The sequence below is a fragment of the Barbus barbus genome (assembly GCF_936440315.1).
Source record: "Barbus barbus genome assembly, chromosome: 44".
NCBI classification, from domain to species: domain Eukaryota; kingdom Metazoa; phylum Chordata; class Actinopteri; order Cypriniformes; family Cyprinidae; genus Barbus; species Barbus barbus.
The window spans coordinates 13,099,568-13,125,129 of record NC_136722.1 but is presented as its reverse complement, the minus strand read 5'-3'; the positions used below and the strand labels follow the sequence as shown (position 1 = coordinate 13,125,129).

The window sequence follows — 25,562 nt, the reverse complement described above, 5'->3', positions numbered from 1 at the left end:
GGCAAACTGCAGGGGGTCCACTAAGGGTCCAGTGATATCCTTCAGATAAGCCAAAACCAGTTTTTCAAATTACTTCATGACCACAGATGTTAGAGCCACAGGTCTGTAGTCGTTAAGTCCTGTTATCTTGGGTTTCTTTGGGACGGGGATGATGGTGGAGCGTTTGAAGCATGAGGGGACTTCACACAGCTCCAGTGATCTGTTGAAGATCTGTGTGAAGATGGGGGTCAGCACAGGATTTCAGACAGGCTGGTGTCACACCGTCTGGGCCTGGTGCCTTCCTTCTCTTGTTCTTTTTGAAGACCTGGCGCAAGTCATCTTCACTTATCTGCAGTTCAGGTGTGGGGGAGAGGGGGGTTGCAGGAGTTGTGAATGGTGTTTTTTCAAACCTACAATAGAACTCATTAAGATCATCTGCCAGTTGTTGATTCTCCACAGTGCTGGGGGATGGTGTCTTGTAATTGGTGATGTCTTTCAGACCTTTCCACACTGAAGCCGTGTCACTGGAAGAGAATTGGATCCTTAACTTATCGGAATAATTCCTCTTTGCCACTCTGATCTCCTTTTCCAGTGTGTTTTTGACCTGTTTATACAAGACTCTGTCACCATTCCTGTAAGCATCTTCTTTGGCCTGACGGAGCTGTCTGAGTTTTGCAGTGAACCACGGTTTGTTGTTGTTATAAGTTAGATGAGTCCTGGTATGAATGCACATATCCTCACAGAAACTGATATATGATGTTACAGTCTCTGTGAGCTCGTCCAGATCATCAGCAGTTTCAAAAACACTCCAATCAGTAAGGTCGAGACAGGCTTGTAAAACCCGCTTTGTCTAATTAGTCCATCTCTTTACAGTCCTTAATACAGGTTTAACAGATTTAAGGTTCTGCCTGTAGGTTGGAATAAGATGAACCAAACAGTGATCAGAGAGTCCTAAAGCTGCTCATGGGACAGAATGATATGCGTCCTTTATCGATGTGTGACAGTGATCCAATATATTACTGTCTCTGGTGGGACATGTAACATGCTGTCTGTATTTTGGCAGTTCGCGGGAGAGATTTGCTTTATTAAAGTCCCCGAGAATGATTAAAACAGAGTCAGGGTGTTGTTGCTCACTCTCTGTGATCATATCAGTGAGTTTCTGTAAAGAAATTCCACGCTTGCGGTGGAATATAGACACTCACAAGAATGAACGAGCAGAACTTCCGCGGCGAATAGAACGGCTTGCAGTTAATAAAGAGCGTTTCTAGATCTAAACAGCACATCTTCTTTAAAACCGTTACATCTGTACACCACCTCTCATTGATGTAGAAGCATGTTCCGCCGCCGCGCGATTTCCCAGTTGATTCCGTGCTGCGATCTGCTCTGAGTAGAGAGCGGAGATTTGCCAGATGGATGCTAGGCAACGGCATTCGAAATCCACGCTGTCTGAGCTTCACAAGCGCGCCGGCCCGCTCCCCCGTCTGCGTGTCCTAAAGCGTCTAAAGAGCGCTGCAGATCCGCCGAATACTATGTTCAGCAAAACATCCGAATAATCGAAAACCGGTTGGAGATTTTGTGGTGTGTTCTGCCGAATGTTCAGCAGGTCTTCCTTGGTGAAACTGATCGTGTTAGACAAACAAAAAACAGGAAAAACTAACAAAAACACTAAAACAACTGGAGAGCCAAGCACAATGGCTGCCATGCGTGGCGCCATCTTGTTTCAGAGAAAGTTAAAGTAATTCCAGTGTGTATTCTAGGCACTGTGTCATGGTTACATAGTAACATTAACATCCAATGATGTCGCAACGTCCTTTAACAACTTATCAACAATTACCTGCCTTTAGCGATTTTACCTGAGAATTATTTGGCAACACTGGTGGTTGCGCCAGATTAAATTCTCTGCTAAATAACAGTCTTCCTTATGTCTTTTATTACAATTGCAGAGTTATCTGTGCCAATCAGCACCCGCAAACTGCATGGAGCCACTTAGAAAATACTGCACCTCCTGGTCTGGAAACATAATCATTGCTCGTCAGGGGGTCCCATGAATCAGGGCTGAGTCTACTATTATTTATTAATTTCTTCATATATTCAGGGCTTCGGTAGGAAGGGAGCAGAGCAGTAGTGCATTAATGCAGAAAGCCAGCCTCACTATGCTAATGTCGCATATAAATGTTGCTCTTAGCCACCTGCATGTGCACAAGGAAGTTATAGGCCTCCGGACAGTCTGTACCTCACCCATGAGGCCCCTCTGGGCTTGCGTTTATGCTGCACAGCATAATGGTTGTCTCGCCACTGTAGGGTTTCTGCTCAAGTCTGCAAATGCCTTCTAGCATGGATCCAGCAATCGCCTAAACACTTGTTTATTTTTGCACTCATTATTTATTTACTGCAAAGTCTCAAAATTAGGTAATTGAATGCACAGACTGAATGCCAATGTGGTTAGGAGCCTTAATGTGAAAATAATATGAGAAACCACTGCTGCTTTATAGCAGTCCGGTTCTGTTAGGTTCAGAAATCAAACTTGAGATAATTTCAGATACTCTTATACTAAAAATCTTTGCTTGCTCCTAATAGACTTCTGTATATGTCCTGTAAGAAAACAAACCACATCCACATTTCCCGCAAGCGGGTCTGTAAGATTTATAAGAGTCAATAACATTATCCTATGTTTCTAATATACAGCATTTTACTACAAAATTCGGAATGGTCCATGCTCATAATGGCTGACATTATGCAAATTTCATCAAATTCATTAACACACTTTATAAGATCGGTTTGGTCTATCAGAAATATCTTGATAAGTTTTTGCCAGCATTGTCTTTGCAAAATAAATTTTGCTTCCAGACTTACGCTTCAAAAGTTATTAGCAGAAATATGAGTGTATATTTGGCCTATAGGTGGCACTAGAGCGTTAGCGACTCCAAATTTGCTATGGTTAATATTGTATTGACCCGAATATAAGATGACCCCCCCCCCCCCCCTTTTTCCAGATTAACCTTTTGGAAAAAGGCTTTTTGAATGCCAAATCTTGTGTTTTACTGAAAAAAAAATATTCTTAAAATATTTTCATATTGCATTTTATTTAAAATTTTGTTTTGAAAGTATGTACCAACAAAATGTACCAACAATCACATTTAAAAATATAGACTTTTTGATATACTGTATATATATTTATATTAATATATATATTGTAGCACTTTGGGATTGTTTTTAAACTATGAAAAGTGCTTTACAAATAAAATGTATTATTATTACAAATATATATATATATATATATATATTATTTTGATATATATATATATATATATATATATATATATATATATATATTTGATTAGAAATGTGTCCAGTCGTTTGTGTACTTGCTTAGATGCTGTTTTCTCAAGAGAAGCCTTGGATTCAGTGAGTAGTTTAGTTTGTGCCCTCAAAACTTAAATAAAAAAGGAAGATGGGTTTCTCATTGACTCAAATCAATTAATATCCATTGCTGTGCCACGGTGTAGGACATAAGCCATCATCTTCAGGCAGGTTGCATAATTAATACTCATTAATATCCGAGAGAAGGAATAAAGATAACAAACAAAATGATGATTCAATGATGCATCTTGCCTGGCTATGATGTACTGTGACTTCAGACCACTGGCTGCTTTGCAAATGAATTGAGATAGATAACCTGTCAGTAATAAAGGAATATGATACCCCCGCCTAACGAAGCAGTTGCTAGAAATTATAAATTAGTGTGCCACGCGCAATGTGACGGCAATTCCGTGATATGTGAAAAATATTGCATACGTCTCATTACGATGCATTAGACATTTTATATCTGAGTAGTTTTCCTGTTTGATTGATAACACTTATGTTCAGAATAGAATTATGCGACTCATGAATAACAACAAGACATTTCATGGCTAAGTGAGCAACATCGCTGATAGGAAGTTCCATCTTCATTGCAAAAATGTTGTATTAGCTGCAGTTAAAACCTAAATTTGGGGTCAGACTGGAGTCCTATACTTTGGTCACGCTCCAACTGTGGCCAGATTGGATGATATTTGCATGGTCACAGTTTAAAATTAGAGTTTAACACCGTGCAACTGGGGCCATAGTCTATGAGTGGTTTTAATTATTAAGTCATTCAATTTAAAAATGATCAAAATTATGAATTGATGCTCTGAATAACTTCAGTTTGACTCAATATATATTTAAAAAATGCCCTGTTATATTCTGCAAGCATACGGTTAAGATCCCTGACATTTTTTGACATATTGTCTGGGTGCAGTTATAAAAAATGGCTTAATTATGGGATGGAAATACTTACCAGGAAAAACATTATTTGAACTGTTATGTCCCCTCGATTCCCAGCTCCCTGTGCCCAAAATACCATGAAATAAGCTGAAATCACAAACTTTCACTTTGCTAGCTTAGTATTTAACCAGAGATGATGCAAACAGGAGAGCTGCAGGTATACCATTCATCAAAAATAGCATTGATTCCAACTAGATCGGCCAGTAAATTATCATCAGTGATGAGGATGTTCAGTGTTGCTTAGTTACTGAATCACTGGGCTGTGGTGATGCTCTCTGTGCCGTTTCTCATGCGTTTGTGATTGGTTTGCACCTGGAGACTAATGAAGGACTAATTCTGGATGTGATGTGTGTCATATGCCCAAATTGCCAGAAAGTATCCGCACCGATTGCATTAGATCAGTTGAAGTCAGGAAGTAGTATTTCACCTCTGCGTTCAGTCTTTTCTGAGGTGATGTCACTTTTACAATGCTTATGAAATCTATTAATATCACCCTGAGTCTCAGGTCTATTAGACACTGAAAGTGAATTACATGTATAATAAAAGGCCCTTTTGTCTCCAGCTGAAAGGAAACCTGCTGTTTGTGTCATTATCAGGAAGTATACGCAAATTAAATCTGCACGTAACAGGTGAGCATGTCTTTATTGTGCATCAGCCTGAATTACCTTTACTTAATATCACAATGAAGACTGTTGTTTGCAGGTTTTGTACAGTAGGCAAGAGAGATAGGGGTTAGTTGTCACATTTTACTCCAGTGAATATTTCTCAGATAAATTTATTTTCAAAAGGCAGGGTCTTTTTTAGGTTCTCTTTCATATTTCCACCACTAATGTCCACAAAAAAAAGTGTTTTATTTTATTTATTTGTTTTTTATTTTATTTTAAGAAATAATACTTTTCAAGTCAAGTCAATATTATTTGTATAGCACTTTTAACAATGCTTGTGTCAAAGCAGCTTTACATCGGCTTGATATAAAGCTGGGTGACTTTATATCAGTTTTACAGTATTTAGACGGGGAAATAGTTTGTCGAAATAGTGCCATTCTCCTCTGGCCAGACAAAATCAGCAGTTTAAATCTAGGCTAAAGCAGAATCAGATTGTGCAAAGGACTCATCTGGTTCCTGTGGTCTTGTCCCGATGGCCGTCTTGGAGACAGGGTCTTCACTGGGGATCAGTCTCTGGGGCTCATCTAGGTGTCCTGGCTGTAGAGGTCATCTCTAGTTGCTGATCCACCATCTGATCTGGATACGGACTGGATCCGGGTGGCTGCAGTGACCATCTGTTCTTGTTACAGTTTGGATCTGGGTGGCTACGGTGACCTCGGAATAAGAAAGAAACAGACTAATAGTACAAGTACATTGGGTGTTTTGGGAAGTGTTTCCGGTTACGGTTGACCTACTTAATGCAACCTAACAATCCTTTAACGGATTTGAATTATAGAAATGCGATAGTGTATTATGTGTAAGGCAGGTTAAAGAGATGGGTCTTTAATCTAGATTTAAACTGACAGAGTGTGTCTGCTTCCTGAACAGTGTTAGGTAGATTGTTCCAGAGTTTGGGCGCTAAATAGGAAAAGGATCTCCCGCCCGCAGTTGATTTTGATATTCTAAGTATTATCAAATGGCCAGAGTTTTGAGATCGCAGCGGACATGAAGGACTATAATGTGATAAAAGCTCACTCAAATACTGAGGTGCCAAACCATTCAGGGCCTTATAGGTAATTAACAAGATCTTAAAATGTATACGATGTTTAATAGGGAGCCAGTGCAGTGTTGACAGAATCGGGCTAATGTGGTCATACTTCCTGGTTCTAGTAAGAACTCTAGCTGCTGCATTTTGAACCAGCTGGAGATTGTTTATTAAATGTGCAGAGCAACCACCCAATAAAGCATTACAATAATCTAGCCTCGAGGTCATGAATGCATGAATGAATGATTCTGCATTTGACATTGAGAGCATGGGTCGTAATTTAGATATATTTTTAAGATGGAAAAATGCAGTTTTACAAATGCTAGAAACATGTTTTCGAAGGAAAGATTGCTATCAAAAAGTATGCCTAGGTTCCTAACTGATGACGAAGAACTTACAGGGCAACTCCTTTTGAACATGCGCATGCATGCATGCGCACATACACATACACACATACATACATACACACACTGATCTGCATTACAAACACGTTATCCACTTTAAATGTAATATTTATTATAGGCGAAATACTATGGTTTATCTCCTTTGGACAATTTCTTCTTGCTTTTAAACCGGGACCTGAGATCTAATTTCGTACCATAACATGGAAATGTGAGTTGGTATGACAATAAAAGTTCCTTGAATCCTTGAATCCAATATAGAGCTGGGTATCATCAGCATAACAGTGAAAGCTAACACCATGTTTCCTAATGATATCTCCCAAGGGTAACATGTAAAGCGTGAAAAGTAAGGGCCTTGAGGTACTCCATACTGCACTTGTGATTGGTATGATACCTCTTCATTTACTGCCACAAATTGATGGTGGTTAGATAAGTACGATTTGAACCATGCCAGTGCACTTCCTCTAATGCCAACATAATTTTCTAGTCTATTTAAAAAGAATGTTGTGGTCGATAGTGTCAAACGCGGCACTAAGATCCAGTAACACAGTATAGAGAGATACAACCACGATCAGATGATAAAAGCAGGTCGTTTGTAACTCTAATGAGAGCAGTCTCAGTACTATGATATGGTCTAAAACCTGAATGGAAATTTTCACATATATAATTTTTCTCTAAGAAGGAACATAGTTGTGATTGATACTACCATTCGAGATCGGTCTGTAATTAATTAATTATTTGGGGTCAAGTTGTGATTTTTTTAATGAGAGGCTTAATAACAGCCAGTTTGAAGGTTTTTTGGACATATCCTAATGACAATGATGAGTTAATAATATTCAGACGAGGATCTATTACTTCTGGAAGCACCAGAGGAGCTTAGATGGAACAGGGTATAAAATACAGGTTGTTGGTTTAGATGATTTAACAAGTTTATACAATTCTTCATTTCCAATAGAAGAGAATGAGTGGAATTGTTCCTCAGGGGATCTATAGTGCATCTGAAGCGATACTGTGGCTGACAGCTGCATGGTTATAATTTTATCTCTAATAGTTTCGATCTTGGCAGTAAAGTAGTTCATAAAGTCATTACTACTGTGCTGCTGGGTAATGTCTGCACCTGCTGATGTTATATATTTTTGTTAATATGGCCACTTTATTAAATAAATACTTGGGGTTGTGTTTGTTTTCTTCTAAAAGAGACGTAAAGATCTAGCAGTTTTTAATGCTTTTCTGTAGGATAGGGTACTTTCCCGCCAAGCAATACAAAATACCTCTAATTTTGTTTTTCTCCAGCTGCGCTCCATTTTCCGGGCTGCTCTCTTTAGGACCTGAGTGTGCTCATTATACTATGGTGTTGGACTCTTTTCCCTAATCTTCCTTGAGTGTAAAGGAGCAACCGTATCTAAAGTGTTAGAAAAGTGAGAGTCAATAGTTTGTTACATCATCAAGTTGTTCTGAGCTATTGGATATGCTGAGGAATTGAGATAAGTCAGGAAGATTATTTATAAAGTAGAGGTGGTCGAAGTGATGGTTCTACCATATTTGTAACAAGGAGTTGGCTTTACAGCTTTAGCTATATGGAATATACCCGAAACTAGATAATGATCTGAGATATCATCGCTCTGCTGCATTATTTCAATGCCACTGCCATCAATTCCATATGACAGTATTAAATCTAGAGTATGATTTCGACAATGAGTAGGTCCTGAAACGTGTTGTTTAACACCAATGGAGTTTAGAATGTCTATAAATGCTGATCCCAACTGATTCTAATGTGTGGAGTTCAGCAGCACAGGTGCCATGGTTTTGTGCGCGAGTTGATATATTGAGTTTTTCTATCTTTGCTTGCAGGAACGTGTCCAGAAATCCAAAAACTGTAAACTGTGATTGGTCGTCTCCCGAGTCAGTGGTGGAACTTGCCTGATTTAGCATCCTTGGAGCGAGTAAAAGTAGAAATGGAAGTTGGGTGGTCGCATGAGCCTCTGCTGATCCACTAAATAGGTTTTTATTAGATTTTTTTTTTATTATTATTACATGAATTATTTATTATTTAAAACGAAGGTAATAAATAAATGGCAATTTAATGCTAATAAACAAACTAAATTTATAATATAATAACACAGTAAAATATTGTACAGTAGAGTGAAAATGTATTTTCAGAAGAAAATACCAACACTCGCATTTCTTAAATAATGGGATTTAAAAACAAAATACTGTTTACAATATATGCAAATACAATATTTTATTATGTGTCATTCTTATGTGCTTTGCCGTATTAATGTTAATGTTAATAGTTAATTTACATTGATCAACTAAAATAAATGCTGATCCCAACGAATCTCTTTCATTATCAACATGAATATTAAAATCAACAGCAATTAGGACATTATCTGCAGCCAGCACTACCTCAGATAGAAAACCAGCAAATTCTTTAATAAAGTCTGTATGGTGCCCTGGTAGCCTGTATACAGTAACCAGTACAAACATCACAGGGGATTTATTATTATATTTATCATTAACACTTGTTTCTTTCTTTCAGCAAAGATGCATTAAAAAAAAAGTTACAGTAAAGATTTTTACATTGTTGCTATATCAAATAAATGCTGCTCTTTGGAACTTGCTATTCATCAAATAATCCAGAATGTATCATGGTTTTCACAAATATATATATATATATATATATATATATATATATATATATATTATTGTGAAATATTCATACAATTTAAAATAACTGTTTTCTGTTTTAACATATTTTAAAATGTTATTCCTGTGATGGAAATCAGAATTTTTGACCAAATAAATGCAGCCTTGAGACTGACAGCATATGAAACTTTTTAAAATATGTTATTGGCATTTTATAGGCTTTTCAATTAAATTTAAAGAGAAAAATTATTATGAAATACAAAATAATTCCTGAAAGAGCTAACATGGAAATAGTAACATGGAAAAATATCTATCTATTTTCTGGCCAACTGTAATTCCACTAATAAACTGTATTAGATATGAAAGACAAAAAAAATGTGACCCAAAGCTTAAGAAGTACTGTCTCTCCTTCAGTATTTTTATGATATTTATAAAATAAATAAAAAAATACTGAGATGCATTGCTTCTGACAACCAGTCCCATTTCCTCTATTTATTTTGTTACCATTAGACTAATTATGACTCAGATCAGCGAGTCCTGTTTTTTAAATTAATTTGATATTTACTTTCCTAAATCCTTCCATTTTTTTTCATTCATCCTATTTATTTTGCATTTATAAAGACAAATGATTTCCATTATAGACCTGGTTTGTAGACTGTGAATGTTCCCTGCTAGATGAAAAGAACTCATCTGTGCCATACAATTTTAAAGCATCTCTTCAGGGCTGTTGACACAAAAGTTTCAGTAGGTGCTTGCTAACAACTCAGAAGTGCACCTGACATTTGACATCATCTTTTGTGATAACAAATGACAGCTTCGCAATTTATGAGAAAAAGTTAATCTCATTCATAAAGTGTAATCAGCAGGGGTTCATCTCCTCTTTAGAAAATAGAAAATAAAAGAAAATACTTCTGTTCTTTGGGCTTGTTTCTCTAGCACTGACAAAGTTTGCCAGTCAAACCGCAAAGTTCATGGAGTTTTCTGCGGTTGTGTGCTAACAATTTTTATTCACATTAATGAGCTTATGGGGTAATTTAGATTACAACTGGTTTATGTCCGCCTGCCCTAGACCCAGACAAAGGTTAACTATCATAGTCAATGAGACGAGTGGAAAAATCTGACACTGTTCTGCTCAATTCCTCACTGTGCCATGAGTAAACACTTTTTAGGGTGTATTCACATAAGGAAAGTTCACTAGTTCACTTGCTTTGGTCCGGACCAAATACAATGTTAGAGTAGAATTTTTCTAGACCAAAATGACCTCACACATCCCAGGATCCTGTAAAAAAAGGCATCATTGGATGCTGTTGAAAACCTCTTAACAGAAACACATGGCATCATTCACACCTGCAAAACACATTCTTCCCTTCGCTCACTTCACTGCTGGGTCAGTCCTCAGGGTGAAGCTGTTATTTGGGCTCACTGTGGAGAGCTTGCTTTGATGGGAAAGACTTCAGATTTTGCTGCGTTTACAGTGCATCAGTACCAGCTGACAGACCAGAGCCTTGTGCTGCTGCCTGTCTTGTTGGTGGCATTATACACCAGACACTAAATAGCCTCCCGTAGTTTTTGATAGCTGTTAAAGACATTTTTTCTTTCCCCTCTTCCCCTGGCTGATAAATTATAACGAGAAGACAGTAGTTTGCAGAGTCCAAAATAAACTTTTAGCCATATAATTTTTACCTGTCATAAATATTTCTCTCTGGCCATAAAACTGTGTGTGTGTGTGTGTAATCTTTTTGAAGTCTCTTATGCTCACTAAAGCTGTTTTATTAAAATTGCAAAAGTAAAATAGCAAAATAAAATATCAAATATTGCTTGAATTTCTGTGTCATATTTGAATATTTATAAAATGTGATGCAAAGCAGAATTTTCAGCATCATTGCACCATTCTTCAGTGTCACATGATCCTTCAGAAATCATTCTAATATGCTGATTTGCTGCTCAAGAAACATTCATATTATTATCAATGTTGAAAACAGTTGTGCTTCTTAATATTTCTGTGGAAACCTTTTTTTTTTTTTTTTTTTTTTTTACTGTTGTTGGGTTTAGGCTCTGGAATAGTCTTCTCTTTTATCTGAGAATCCTGTCCTCTGTACATGAGTTTAAATAGAAGTTAAAATCTTATCTTCTGGCCTGAGCATTTAGCAACTCTTAATTATGTTTTATTCTCATTATGTCTTATTGCTTTCTTTATTTTTTAATCTTGTATCTTAGTTTTATATACTCTGTAAAGCACAGTGGTCAAGTCCTGTTGTGTTTATTTGTCCTATGTAAATTATATGAAATTACATTTAAAAAAATTAAACGTTATATTGTTATTGAAAACCTGGACAATATCACTGATTTTTTTTTTTAATTGAACCTATGGAAATTATTATTTTGAAATAATAATTGAAATGTTTGTTCAAAAATCATATTCGGACGCAACATTCATCTAGTTCAATATATAGTTCATCTATAGCAAACTGAACAAAGTACTGCAAAGCCGGAGAGTGGTTTGCTATGGTGCGAGAAAGTCAGAGTTGTGAGATATAAACTCGCAATTGTGAGAAAAAAAGTCAGAATTGCGAGTTATAAAGTCAGAATTGTGAGTTATAAAGTCAGAATTGCGAGTTTATATCTCAGAATTGCGAGTTTATATCTCAGAATTGCGAGTTATAAAGTCAGAATTGCGAGTTATAAAGTCAGAATTGCGAGTTTATATCTCAGAATTGCGAGTTTATATCTCAGAATTGCGAGTTATAAAGTCAGAATTGCGAGTTTATATCTCAGAATTGCGAGTTATAAAGTCAGAATTGTGAGTTATAAAGTCAGAATTGCGAGAAAAAAAGTCCGAATTGTGAGATAAAAATTACCTCGCAATTACCTTGTTTTATTTTTTATTCATTGGCGGAAACGGCTTCCATATAAATGAATGGCAATTTAATGCTAATAAACAAACTAAATTGATAATATAATAACACAGTAAAATATTGTACAGTAGAGTGAAAATTTATTTTCAGAAGAAAATACCAACACTCGCATTTCTTAAATAATGTGATTTAAAAACAAAATACTGTTTACAATATATGCAAATACAATATTTTATTATGTGTCATTCTTATGTGCTTTGCCGTATTAATGTTAATGTTAATAGTTAATTTACATTGATCAACTATAAAAACTCCTTAATAATAATAATAATAATAATAATCATTGTTCATTTAAATGATATTCAACTATAGAAATTCCAAACAGTAATAATAATCATAACAATTGTTCATTTATATGATAATCAACTATAGAAATTACCCAACAGTAGTAGTAATAATAATAATAATCTGTCACTTCAGAAATCATTCTAATATGCTGATTTGGTGCTCAAGAAACATTTCTTTTTATTGTCAATGTATCAAGATATTAACATTTTTTTTTAAATATTATGTAAATTTTTTTATTGTGTTTAAGACTTGATTTGATTTGATATCAGTCACATCAGTACCACATCAGACATTCATTTGCACCATTTAACTTAATTATGTAACACTTCCTAATAACAGGGTTCAAATTGTATTCGAAAACCTGGAAAAATGTGGGTTATGCTTCTTACTACTGTGAGATTGCCTTCCATATGTGCCATTGTAAAAATGTGAAAAAGTCTGGAAAAAACTGCTCTGCTGTTGATTGCATGTTTGACTCATGCGGCTGGTATACTGTAGTAGGGCTGTCTACTCCATTTGCCTGTTAAGACAGGGAGACAGAAAGTGAGGAGGTTGGCTTTAAAGAAAGAGCAAGTGCTCAGTAAATGTCAAATATAAAGTGTGTGTGACGAAGACTAGCCTTTGTGTTTGGTCTCAATGGAGCCTACTGTTTAATAGAGGCCTGAGAGAGCTTGTGATCATCCAGCCGGCACAGGAGTGGTCTAATGTGTGCCCACTCACCACTGTGGCATCAACACGGCTGCAATTATGAAAGCGGGTTGAATCAAACACTGGTGTGTGTTTTGCTTTATCCCTTGCTGAGCATTTGGCTTTACTGTCATGAGTGCCCATGCTCAGATGCAGAAGCGAAAATGGAAACACTGAGTCAAGTGAACGCTCATCACAGCTACAGTTCAAATGTCTTGTTCAATAAGATGGAAATGTAATTGTGTTGCAGATGCATGAATGCCACTGATGATCATGTGGTGCAATAACTTTAACACATAGATAGACATTCAGACAACATTGAAAGTATCAGATACAAAATCTCATTTAAAAAGATTATTTCTTTCTTCTGCAGAATGTAAAAGAAGATTTTTTTTCTTTTTTTTAATTATCCGTGCAGTGAATGTTGATGGTGTTCCAGTGCATTAACTTGCGTTGTACTGATGACAAGTAAATTAATTAACTAATTAATTAATTAATAAAAAAATTAAAAATAAAATCGAAATATCTTTTATGTTCCACAGAAGAAATAAATTAATGCAGATGATTTGAAAATCTGGATATGATTGTTATTGGATTCAGTACAATTGACAAAAATCGCACCATTAAAAAAAACTTGAAACAGTTAACCTTTAACATTAATGCTTTTCAAAATAAAAAAAAAGTAATTATAAAATCTAGTGCTGTCAAATGAATAATTGTGATTAATTGCATCCAAAATAAAAGTTTTTGTTTACATAATATATGTATGTGTACTGTGTTTATTTATTAAATACACACACATACAGTATACATTTCGAAAATATTTACATGTATATACATTTATATATTTATATTATTATATTTTATATTATATATAAATATATTTAATATATAAACATTACATATTTTTCTTAAATGTATACATGCATGTGTTTGTTTTTATATATACATAATAAATATACACAGTACACACTATATTATGTTAACAAACACTTGTATTTTAAATGCGATTAATCGCGATTAATCGTTTGACAGCACTAGAAATCACACTATTTTTAAAAACTATCGTAAAACCGTAAGACTTTAACAATAATGCTTTTCAACATTACAAAAAACCTATTTTAAAAACAGTAAAACTATAACATTAGTATTTCTCATACATTACAAAAACGTAAACACTTGAACTTATGATTATAAACACTGTTTAATGACTATTTTTGTAATATTTGTTTTTCACAAAATATGAATATTATAAACAGTATTTTAAATATATTTTTGTTTTTATATAGAAATTTCATACATCCCACAAACCCTCAAAGTGCCGAAACTTTTCAGGCATGTTTATGACCCTAAATGAGAAAAGTTACACAATATCAAGAAAAACAGCATTTCCGACTACTCAAAAACATGTTGCAGGTCAAATTGATTCATGAAAATATTAATTAATCTATTGTTTGGTTCTCGCTGATTTTTCTGAACCCTTCTTGAACAGAGGATCAGCCTATCTGATTTTCCTGTGACTTTAGTTGGGCTGAACATATTTGGACCCCCTTATTTCCCTCATTTAACGGCTGTTAACACATTTCAGAGCTGTCACACTCCTGGGGTCTGTATAAGGTAAACAGCATCTGTGCTGCTTATAAATGAGCTGTCTGTCACATGTTTGCTTTTATCACCCCAATCGAACAGCACTGATGTCTTCAGAGGCCACTTGCTTCATACCTTCGCTTCTTTGAGTGAAAACCCAGAAGAATTCTGAAAATTCTTTGGAAAACAAATAAGTGGGAGGAGACACTTCCTAATGTTTTTTTTCTTTCTTTCTTTCAACCAATAAGCTGCTTAAAAGAGTAACTCACCCAAAAAGGAAAAATTTACTCACCCACAAGCCATCCAAGATGTAGATGGGTTTGTTTCATCATCCAAACTGGTTTGGAGAAATTAACTTGCTCACCAATGGATCCTCTACAGTGAATGGGTGCCGTTAGAATGAGAGTCCAAACAGCTGATAAAAACATCACAATAATCCACAAGTAATTCACACAACTCCATTCCATCATTGAATGTCTTGTGAATCGAAAATCAGTGTGTTGGTAATAAACATTCATCATTAATTATAACTTCAAACCATGGTTTCCTCTATCCATAACATTGCCTTCTGTAGTGAAAAAGTTGTCTTGTCAGAATCAGGAGAGAAATATGCTCAAATACAAGAGAAAAAAGTTCTAAACATATATGATGTTGAATTTTGATGTGAGAGGACAACAAAAATTATAAATTTCCCAACAGAGCAACTCGTCTACATCTTTGTTGGCCTGAAGGTGAGCAATTTTTCAGCAAATTAAATTTTTGGGTGAACTATTCATTTAAGCTAAAGGTGCTAAAGCTGAGATACAAACCACTGAACCTCTGGCAAGTTACACATTGAATTAAATGTGAAAGTTTAAAATAAAAAGACTTAAATAGTATTTTCTTGCAAAAACGTACTTTGCGAATTTTAGGAAAATCATTTTAAAGTGCAATTTATAAGCGCCATAACCATAAAGGTGCTTTGGATATGAACTGTCAACTAAATGAAAAATATTTTTTAGAAAACTTGAATCAAAGTGGTGAAAACTATATTTCTAGCTCTGTCACGGCCATTCACCCTCCTGCGGTCCTTCAGCTGTTCATGGGTCACGGTCATGTTGCAGGGTAAACAATTTTCCAGCTTCCACCTTCCTGGCTGAAGGCTGCAGGTTGTTTACTGTATGTTGTATCATCCATCTTCCCCACTGTCCTTACAAACAATCCCTGTTCCTGCTGAAGAGAAAAACAAGATGCTGTTATCACTACGCTTCACTGTAAAAATGCTGCTTTTTGGAGTGTAAGATATTTTGGGCCTTCGCCTGATGTACTCTTTTGCAAAACACTTTAGCACAGCATAAATAACACTCGATGTGGTAAATAACACTCAACACTGTTGTGATATTGCTTTTGCATGCACACAAAGACCTGTGCTTTACTATAAAGGATGCAGCTGCTTCAGAATTGCTATCAGTCTGTTTGTAGGAGGCCTGATAACACTGCACTGTGCTCCACCACTTGAAGCTATTGAAGTTATTTTATTCTCATTTTTTTTTAAGCTGTTGCATCTGTCTAGTTGTAGCAGATAGTTTGCTTCAAAACATACTTCCAAGCATGAAATCCTCTAGAAAGCTGCTATTTTTTTGCATGTTTCACAAAATTATACACCACCGTTTTGGGTCAGTAAAATGTTTTTGAAAGAAGTCTCTTATGCTCACCAATCTACATTTATTAGATACAGTAAAAAACAGTAATAATGTGAAATATTATTAAAATTTAAAATGTTTTAGCAAAGCTACATTTTCAGCAGCCATTACATTCACAAATCTAATATGCTGATTTGATGCTCGTTAAACATTACTTATTATTATCAATGTTAAAAACAGTTGTGCTGCCTCATATTTCTGTGGAAACCTTTTTTGTGAACAGAAAAGAATATAATTGATTTGAAATATAATTTTTTGTAACATTTTTAAAAGTCTTTACTATCACTTCAAAGCATCATTTGCTGAGTACAAGTATTAAATTGTTATGGAAAAAGAATGGATATTGTTATTTTGTAATAACATTCCTATTGGGGATATCATTTTTATAGGTACAGTATATTGATATATAAATAGATAACCTTTTTAAACTAAATATTTTGTTAGTTAGAAATTACTTTTTGCTCTTTGCTTTCTCAAAATATTTTTTAATAATTCTTATATCAATAAACATGCCAATTATCAATAAACATATGACTGAAAAGTTATGAAAAAAATCAAGGAAATTCATTGGTCAAAAGATCTACTGTTGGGACCTTGTAATAAAGTCTGTGGCCAACTGCAGTTTTATGATTACTATTCACTGTACATGTAAGAAACCTACATTACCAGCAACATCTGTGGATTTGGCTCTGGCCCTAGAATTGCCTCTAGTTTTATATCCACATCTGCTTATACATCCCTATTTAAAGGCAAATCTGCTCTAAAGTGATGACTCGTGTTGGACAGTTTTCCTCTGTGCTGTCCAAAAGAACTGTTGTTATGTCCAACTTTACAAGTTTCGCTCTTTGGCATAGGGAACATGCTACTATAGCTGAATGAAACATTGGCAAACGGTAACGCTCAGTCAGCGATTTAATAATCAGCATGCATTTGTCATCTGAAATATACTTTGCATGTCTACTCCATCCCTTACCAGTGGCTGTTGAAAGTAGTAGAATCCAAAGCGGAGTCAAGAGACCAAGCTTCCTTTGAATCCAGTGCTAATTTTTTCGACATTACTGTATGCATCAATGTAAATCTGTTTGAAGTGCTTCACACCCGAACACCTCTGCTGTCATTGTTCTTGACTCTGTAAAAGCGAAATGCACAAGAAACGTCCAAACATTCATTCACTTTTGTCACAGCTCAAGAACACTCCAAATCTTATTGAATTGGTTAAAAAAAAAATCACATCTGGACATCACTTAAAACTCCTAACCGAGAAAAAAAATCCTAACCAGAAGTGACACGCGTGAAATTGAGATGCTTTGAAACAATCTGTGTAACGTTCCATTTCGAACACAAGATTGTAATCCTTCACTGAAGAAGGACAGCGATGGCTCATCTACAGGGTGAACTGAATTGTTTCATTGCCTTTTGCTGCCTGGCAGGAGCTATATTTAATCAGCCACAACTACCGCCTTATTAGTCTGATTTAAAAACACCCCACGTCGTTCCAAAAAACACCAGCTCCCATTGAAAATTCTACAAATCGGCGAATAATTAAATGAGTATGCGCTGGAACATTGAGTGTTAATGGACGGAGCTTTAAGCACAGACTGAGAGTCTTGCATTCAGCAAGCTTGAATAAAAGAGCTGTTCCTGTGCTGCTGTGATAAGCCCAGACCTCCCTTATGGCCACGTGAACATCTCCGCTTCTCCTCCTACTCCAGGCACCATAGAAACACATTGGTGAATTATTCGCAGAACAAGTGTGAACAAGGACAAATAAGCATTGGGTGAAGTTTAGTAAGTTTTTTGTTTGTATAGAACGATAATTATGGGATCTAGGTGGCTGTGAGAAAGAAACGTAACAGGACCTTGACTTTCCTGGCATTCAGTGCTGATGGAGTGAACATTTTTTGCAGGTACACACCAGTAGTTTCATACAGCAGTGATGCTGAATCTGCAGAAATGTAACTACTTCTTGAACAAGGCACAGATCCCCCAACTGCTCTCCGGGCACCGCAGCATAAATGGCTGTCCACTGCTCCAGGTGTGTGTTCACGGTGTGTGTGTTCACTGCTGTGTGTGTGCACTTAGGATGGGTTAAATGCAGAGCACAAATTCTGAGTATGGGTAACCATATTTGGCCACATGTCACTTTCACTTCGTAATACCTTGAATTAAAAGTAAAACTGAAAATGAATTTCAACTTTAAAAAAAACAGTGTAGAAAAAAAAAACTTTTTTTTACAGTGTAGTTTATCTATCTTTCTGTTTCTCTTTGTTTCCATCTGTCTTGAAATGACATCATCCTCTGAAAACTCTCCAGTCCGTTGTCACAGTGTTCCTCTCCATCACGTTCTGTTTTTTCCTTCCTTAGATCTTTTATTCTCTGTCTTCTGCTCTCCTCCTTTCCATACAGTTGTTTTATTCACGACATTAGAGCAGAGGCAACAGTTCAGGCAAATAATGCTGACGTTATTTAGCTTTCTGATTTAAAGCGCATGAGTCACAGTAAATGTCTAGTGATAAATCTGATCTCAGTCATTATTAATGGCAATGTGTTTGTGACTCTCACTCTGTGTTTGTGGTTTAACATTTAGCCAGTAGCTGAGCAAAAAAAAAATATTTCAGTCAGAAATTCTGTAGTTTATTTATTATGACATTGTTGAATATGTGGAGAAAGTGCCTATAAACAATCCCTGCTGAACTTCCAAGCTAGTTTGAAGCTTGTTTAGCTAGTGGACCAGCATCTTTCTGGTTTTTACCTGTTGTCTTTAAAGAAGGGTTGGCACTTATGTTTTTGAGTGGAAAATCAGTCCAGGTACACTATCATTCAAAAGTTTGGGTTTTTAACATAAAAGTAACAAAAGCTTTAACATAAAAAACATATTCTCACCAAAGCATTTCAGATCAAAATCATATCAGATCAACAACAGTAATATTGTGAAATAGTATTGTGAGGTAAAATAAGTTTTCTATTTGAAACCAGCTGGCCCCATCTTCACACAGATCTTCAACAGATCACTGGAACTGTGCAAAGTCCATTCTTCTTCAAACGCTCCACCATCATCCCCATCCCAAAGAAATCCAAAATTACAGGACTAAATGACTACAGACCTGTGGCTCTAACGCTTGTGGTCATGAAGTCATTTGAAAAACTGGTGCTGGCTCACCTGAAGGACGTTACTGGACCCTTGCTGGATCGTCTTCAGTTTGCCTACAGAGCAAACAGGTCTGTGGCTGATGCAGTCAACTTGGTATTATGTTCTGCAACATCTAGACCAGAGTTACTCATTGCGCGGCTCGCAAGCCTCATGTGGCTCGCCAAGCTTTACTTTGTGGCTCGCATGGCAGTAAATAATACGATGATATGATCATGAAGTCAATACAGATATTTCATAAAAGCATTAAAAACAAGCAGGGCTATAACATAACCCATTAAAAGAACTCACACCGTGTCTAAACCGGACGCGAGTTGCGCGATCCGACAAAAGACAATAGAACCCGTCAGAGTACGTCTGGAGCGGTGTGATTTTTACTGGAGGGAGGAGCAGATTTTCTAAAAGTCAGAACGTTGTGGTTTTCACTCGCTCCAAGAACGCTCCACCACCACTCCATCACGGGTACAATTCATGACAACAGCCCGTGATATAACTGCATATTTAGCAAGAATTCACGTTTAGCTAGCTTGATAGAGAATGATCACTCAAATAAAAAAAGAATGTGAAGGCTATGATGACGTGACTGGGAAAAAAGTTTGCACACTTCCAATAAGCCACTTTGAAACTCTCCTGTTATTTTATTTATTTTATTTTATTATCCTCTCTTCTTTTAATACACGTTATGAACGGAACTGTGATATTTCAAACATACTGAATTACTTTAGACGCGGAGCGGTGTTTCTCATATCAGTGAGCGAGGAGTGGAGCGGGAGCGGGAAATGGCGAACCCGGAGCGGGATGATTTTTAAATGCTCGGAGCACGGAGAGGAAATTGCTGGCGCTCCACTCCGCTCAAATACTCTGGAACCCATTGATGTTGTCTACACTGGATGCGGTGTGATGCGACACGATTCCCATCAGTAAACTGATTCCTCGTTCTATATATGACAAACTCTACTAGCACTACGTTCAAATGATTTGCAACTGTCGCTTTTTCGCGTCAAGTGTTAACTGACTTTTAGCGCAGCGGGGCGTACCTTTTGTATTGCATTGCTTTGCATATCAGGGAGGACAGATTGATAAAAAGACTATTTATGACTGGACGTAACTTTTGATTCTTCGCAGTAAAAGTGGCTCTCCGATTGATTTTGCCCTATCAGTGCTGCTCCCATGAAAAAAATTGTGAGGACCACTGATCTAGACAGACCAGGTTCTTATTTGAGTATCCTGTTTGTGGACTTCAGCTCGGCCTTTAACACTATCATTCCAAACCTCCTCCTGCCCAAACTAACTCAGCTCTCCGTGCCCACCTCCGTCTGTCAGGAAGTTGGTGATCCACGCACGGGTGCTAGTGATGCTGGGAAAATTCTCATCCAGCACCTGTACGATCAGCACTGGAGCTCCTCAGGGTTGTGTTCTCTCCCCACTGCTACTCTCCCTCTCCTCAACAACTGCACATCTAAAGACCCCTCTGTCAAGCTCCTGAAGTTTGCAGATGACACCACACTGATCAGCCTCATTCAGGACGGTGACGAGTCTGCTTACAGACAAGAGGTTAAGGAGCTGGCTGTCTGGTGCTGTCTTAACAAACTGGAGCTCAACACGCTCAAAACAGTGGAGATGATCATGGACTTCAGGAGAAACCCCCCTGCTCTACCCCCCACTCACCATCATGAACAGCACTATAACGACAGTGGAGTCATTAAGGTTCCTGGGCACCACCATCTCCCAGGACCTGAAGTGGGACACTCACATTGACTCCATTGTTAAAAAGGCCCAGCAGAGGCTGTACTACCTTCGCCAGCTGAGGATGTTCAACCTGCCATAGGAGCTGCTGAAACAGTTCTACTCTGCCATCATTGAATCTGTCCTCTGCACTTCAATAACTGTCTGGTTCAGCTCAGCTACCAAATCTGACCTCAGAAGACTACAGAGGGTAGTCCAGACTGCTGAGCGAATCATTGGTCCAACCCTCCCAACTCACTAAGAACTGTACTTATCCAGAGTGAGCAAAAGGGCTGGCAAAATCACTCTGGACCCCTCACATCCAGCACACTCCCTCTTTGAACTGTTGCCGTCTGGTCGACGCTTCAGAGCTCTGAGCACCAGAACAGCCAGGCACAGAAACAGTTTCTTCCCTCAGGCAATCCATCTCACTTGACAATAATTGTGGAACACACACTATTTACTTCCCAGTGTTGGGAAGGTTACTTTAGAAATGTAATAGGTTACAGATTACAAGTTACCCTACTTAAAATGTAATAAGTAGTGTAACTTTTCAATTACTTTATTAAAGTAATGTAACTGATTACATTTGATTACTTTTTGATTACGTTTCTAAATTTCTAATGTTTTCAACTGTTAATCGTTTTCAAACATGTAAACCAGGCAGGGTAAACCTTACAGTAGTACTCAAAACTGATTACTGTCACACTTTTGAAATCCTTCATCACTTGAATTAAGATTATATTTCAATTTTAAAGTAGACATTGGATGCAAAATTTACTGTTTGCATATACATGTATCTTAGCAGTGTGTGGACACAACCATCCTACAATGATAAAAATCCATTCACTCCTTTTTTTAATCCTAAATCCTAAACAGTCTCAATTATCAAGCAGTTTTGATTTTCTGAGCAGTATGATGTCATATTGCTCAGGCCCCACCCTCAACCGCTGAAGTACTGTCCAATATTAGCATATTTTCACCCTCAGCCAGTTGTATGAAGTCCATAATTTTCTCCACGTTCCAGCATCTGTATAGCGTCAATGTCTTGTAAGCAATGCAGGTGTTTTGTAGTTTTGTGATGTAGAAGAACATAAGAATCTTAATTTTCTCCCGACATCAGAGCCACTGAGGACGCTGTGCATTAGTTTTGTTTTTAATGGTAATGCGCCACCGAATACACCTAAATTTGTTTATATCTGCACAAATAATTTTACTCCAAACTGCTCTCTGAACGAGGGACAATTCAAGGCAGGTTTTGTTAAAAAGTTAAAACTCAAGGATAGATCAGTACCCATTGTACGTGATCCAGCTGCACCTCCGGAAGAAGTAAAGGTCATTGCACACTGAGTCCGAAATTTTCATATGCGGTTTTTCGTATTCGTAATTTTAAAAATTTGTCATGCGCAGAAACCTTGCACACTGAGTCGTATTAATTAATCCGTTGCAAACCTAGCCTACTAAATGGAGTCTAAGGATGATTTTGTTGTCCTCTCTCTTCTTAAAAAGAGAAAAAGAAAGGAAATATTGGGTCCATCCAATCCTAAAATATAGAGAGGATGGAGAGTTCCCCCTCCTTATTAAGGAGCAACGGGATTATCACAGGCAATTCAAAATTTACTTCAGGATGTCAGTGGCTCAGTTTGATGCTTTGCTAGCGATAGAGCCGCATATTAAAAAGAAGACCACCAATTTCTGTGAACTCGGTGTGCAAGGATCTATATACAGTGCTTTGTGCTGCGAGATGAAGTGGATGAATTTGGCAATCCCATTCTGAATTTTGGCGTTCGCTTACGGTGGCTCTGAACTGTCAAAACACCTCTCAGAATGCTTGCTATGGATGCGAAAAAACGGAATAAATCAAACCCGATCCAAAAATTTTTATGACGGATGAAAATTTCGGAGGCAGTGTGTTAACGTGATTGACATAATGTGAGGCCATATTTATTTTTCAAAGTGCAAACATTTTGGACAAAAAATTTGGACTCCGTGTGCAGTGACCTTTAGTCTGACACTTTATAATTTTTATGATTATTTGCAAATCGCCTTTGCTCTTCCACGGAAGAGAGGGGCGGATGAGCAGAGCTCATTAGCATTTAAAGGGACATGCCCCAAAATGAGTCACTGTGAACAGAGCAAAGTAAAAAGGGAGTTGTTTTACACGACCACTGAGGAATTTTAACCAAAGTATGTTGCAGATCATTCATAAAGATCCTAAAGAATCATGCCAACTTGTGGAAGATTAATGTCCCCTTTGAAGCACATCCACCACAAAATCAGACTTACTTTGAGATCATTCTGAGGTTAAATACATATTTAAAATCATAACAAGAAATATTTTATTAACTATGATATTGTTTTTTGAATCAAATATTTGCGTAGCTATGACAGGAAACACTGGAATCTAACAATGCCTTGGAAAAAACAGTTAATCTTCAAAAAATGAAGCATAGCAATAGCTATACATATATGAAACCCATATAGGAAATAAAAGAGTTATTGAATAAGCATGTTCTAAACTCCTGAAACATTGGTGTTTCATATTTTAGAGTAGTCACTGCAATTTATGAAAGAAATCAATTAAATTTGTATGTGAGCGTGTGTGTGAAAAAAATCAGATGTAACCCCCTTTGTAATCCTTAACATTTTCTGTAATAACTGTAATTTAATTCAAAAAACATTCTCAGTAACTGTAACTGATTACAGTTACTTTTATTTTGTAATTAAATTACGCTTCTGTCACGAAAACAAATTCCTCGTATGTGTAAACATACCTGGCAATAAAGCTCATTCTGATTCTGATTCTGAAATTTTTTTAATATTTAATTATTCCTGTAATGGAACAGCTGAATTTTTAGTAGTCCAGTCTTCAGTGTCACATGATCCTTCAGAAATCATTCTGTTTTGTTGCTTAAAATTTTTGTGGAAAGCATGATAAATTTTTTTGTAAGGATTCGCTGATGAATAGAAAGTTTAAAAGAACAGCAGTTTGTTACCATTTTTGTAACAAATATAGATATGCCACATTTGATCAATTTAATGCAGCCTTGCTGAAGTATTCGTTTCTTCTTCAAAAAAAAAACGTTTGACCCCAAATGCATTATAAATATGACTGGATATTATTTATTTATTTTTGCAGTTAAATTTTTACTTTTTTTTTGGAAATCTTTTTTTTTTTTTTTTTTTTTTTAGCATCAAGCTTTGTGATATCTTAACCCGCGAAAAAAGCTAATTTTCAGGGTTTTTAGTTAGTTATTTAATTAGTTAGTTAATTTTCCTTTATGGAAGGTCTTTAGCCCTTATCATAAATTTCAGATTTTTTTCTAAAGAAGCAGGTGAATGCATTTTCTCATGCAAAAGCCAGCATCCAAAACACAGCATACTTGTCAACAGGAATTATATGCCCGTATGCGGTGTAGCACATGTTAGTTTTTAATTGTACAAGGAGAGAATGACGAACGGGAGCTGGCATGTTATCACCCACACATGCACCCACACGTTAAAACCAGCCACAGATTGTCTAATAACTGTCCACGGCAAAGCTCTGGAGATATTCGAGCTAAACATAAGCTTGCCTCAAACTTGGGTTTGATTTTGAGTGATCTCTCACTTTATCCCTCAGCTCAGCTATCGCCCAAAATATCCCCCTTACCTGAAAAACTCACTACTCATCATCTTAGAGAGAAATGACAGTTTATTTTTTTCTCTTCCACTCAGATAAGTGGCTGTATTACACGATGGGTGGGGGTCAAACCACAAGAGCATCGGAAAGGGTAGATGTTGGCAAGCTGGCTTTGAAATAACTCTTAGGCACCACACACTCTCCATTCCCCTGCTACAGATGGTGCACTTCCACTCAGATTTGTGACAAGAGTTGACTTGTATGATTTAATTGTTGTTTTCCTCATGTTTGGTGGTTTCCTCCTAAGTGTTTTTTGAGGATACAGGTCACTTCTCAAATAGTTTTTTGAGTACATGAGACCTCTGAAGACTGGACACAGTGCAGAATACAGAATCAGGCAATGCAATAAGTCATTTTGTGTCAGCGAAAGCTTTGCTTTTGTGAATTTCATGGTGATTTAATGCGGTTCAGGTTCAGATATTGGATAAAAAGGACCTTGACTGCAGACTTCAGAAGCAGAACTGTTGAAACTTACATTCGGCCTGTTCTCTGGTCTGTTTTTACAGGAAGCTACTGGAACGCGGCATCATTCAACACGCCGTCTTCATACCTGCACTTCTCCACTTTCCAAGGAGAAACGAGTGCTGATATCTCATTTTACTTCAAGACCTCTGCTCCCTATGGCGTGTTCCTGGAAAACCTTGGAAACACGGATTTCATCCGTCTGGAGTTGAAATGTAAGAGCCTGGCTCATGTTGTCTTTGTTTCTTCTTGTTTTTTATTCCTTTCTCAATGTCTGTCTGTCTTGCTGCTCACTGAATCCCTTGGTTGTGCACTTACTGCTGTGAAGTGTGAAATTTGAAAAGAGAAACTGCTGAGCAGGCACTT

General features: G+C 36.7%; 1 protein-coding gene across 1 annotated transcript in view; it reads left to right on the top strand.

The window, feature by feature from the left end:
• The window catches only part of LOC306862955 (contactin-associated protein-like 2), a gene marked incomplete at its 5' end in the record, with an annotated part of 449,762 nt that overhangs the window by 344,266 nt on the left and 79,934 nt on the right, over window positions 1-25,562 (top strand). The window contains one exon of the mRNA XM_079406069.1: window positions 25,241-25,411. Coding sequence (XP_079262195.1) covers window positions 25,241-25,411 — 171 coding nt within the window. The remainder of the gene's footprint in view (window positions 1-25,240; window positions 25,412-25,562) is intronic.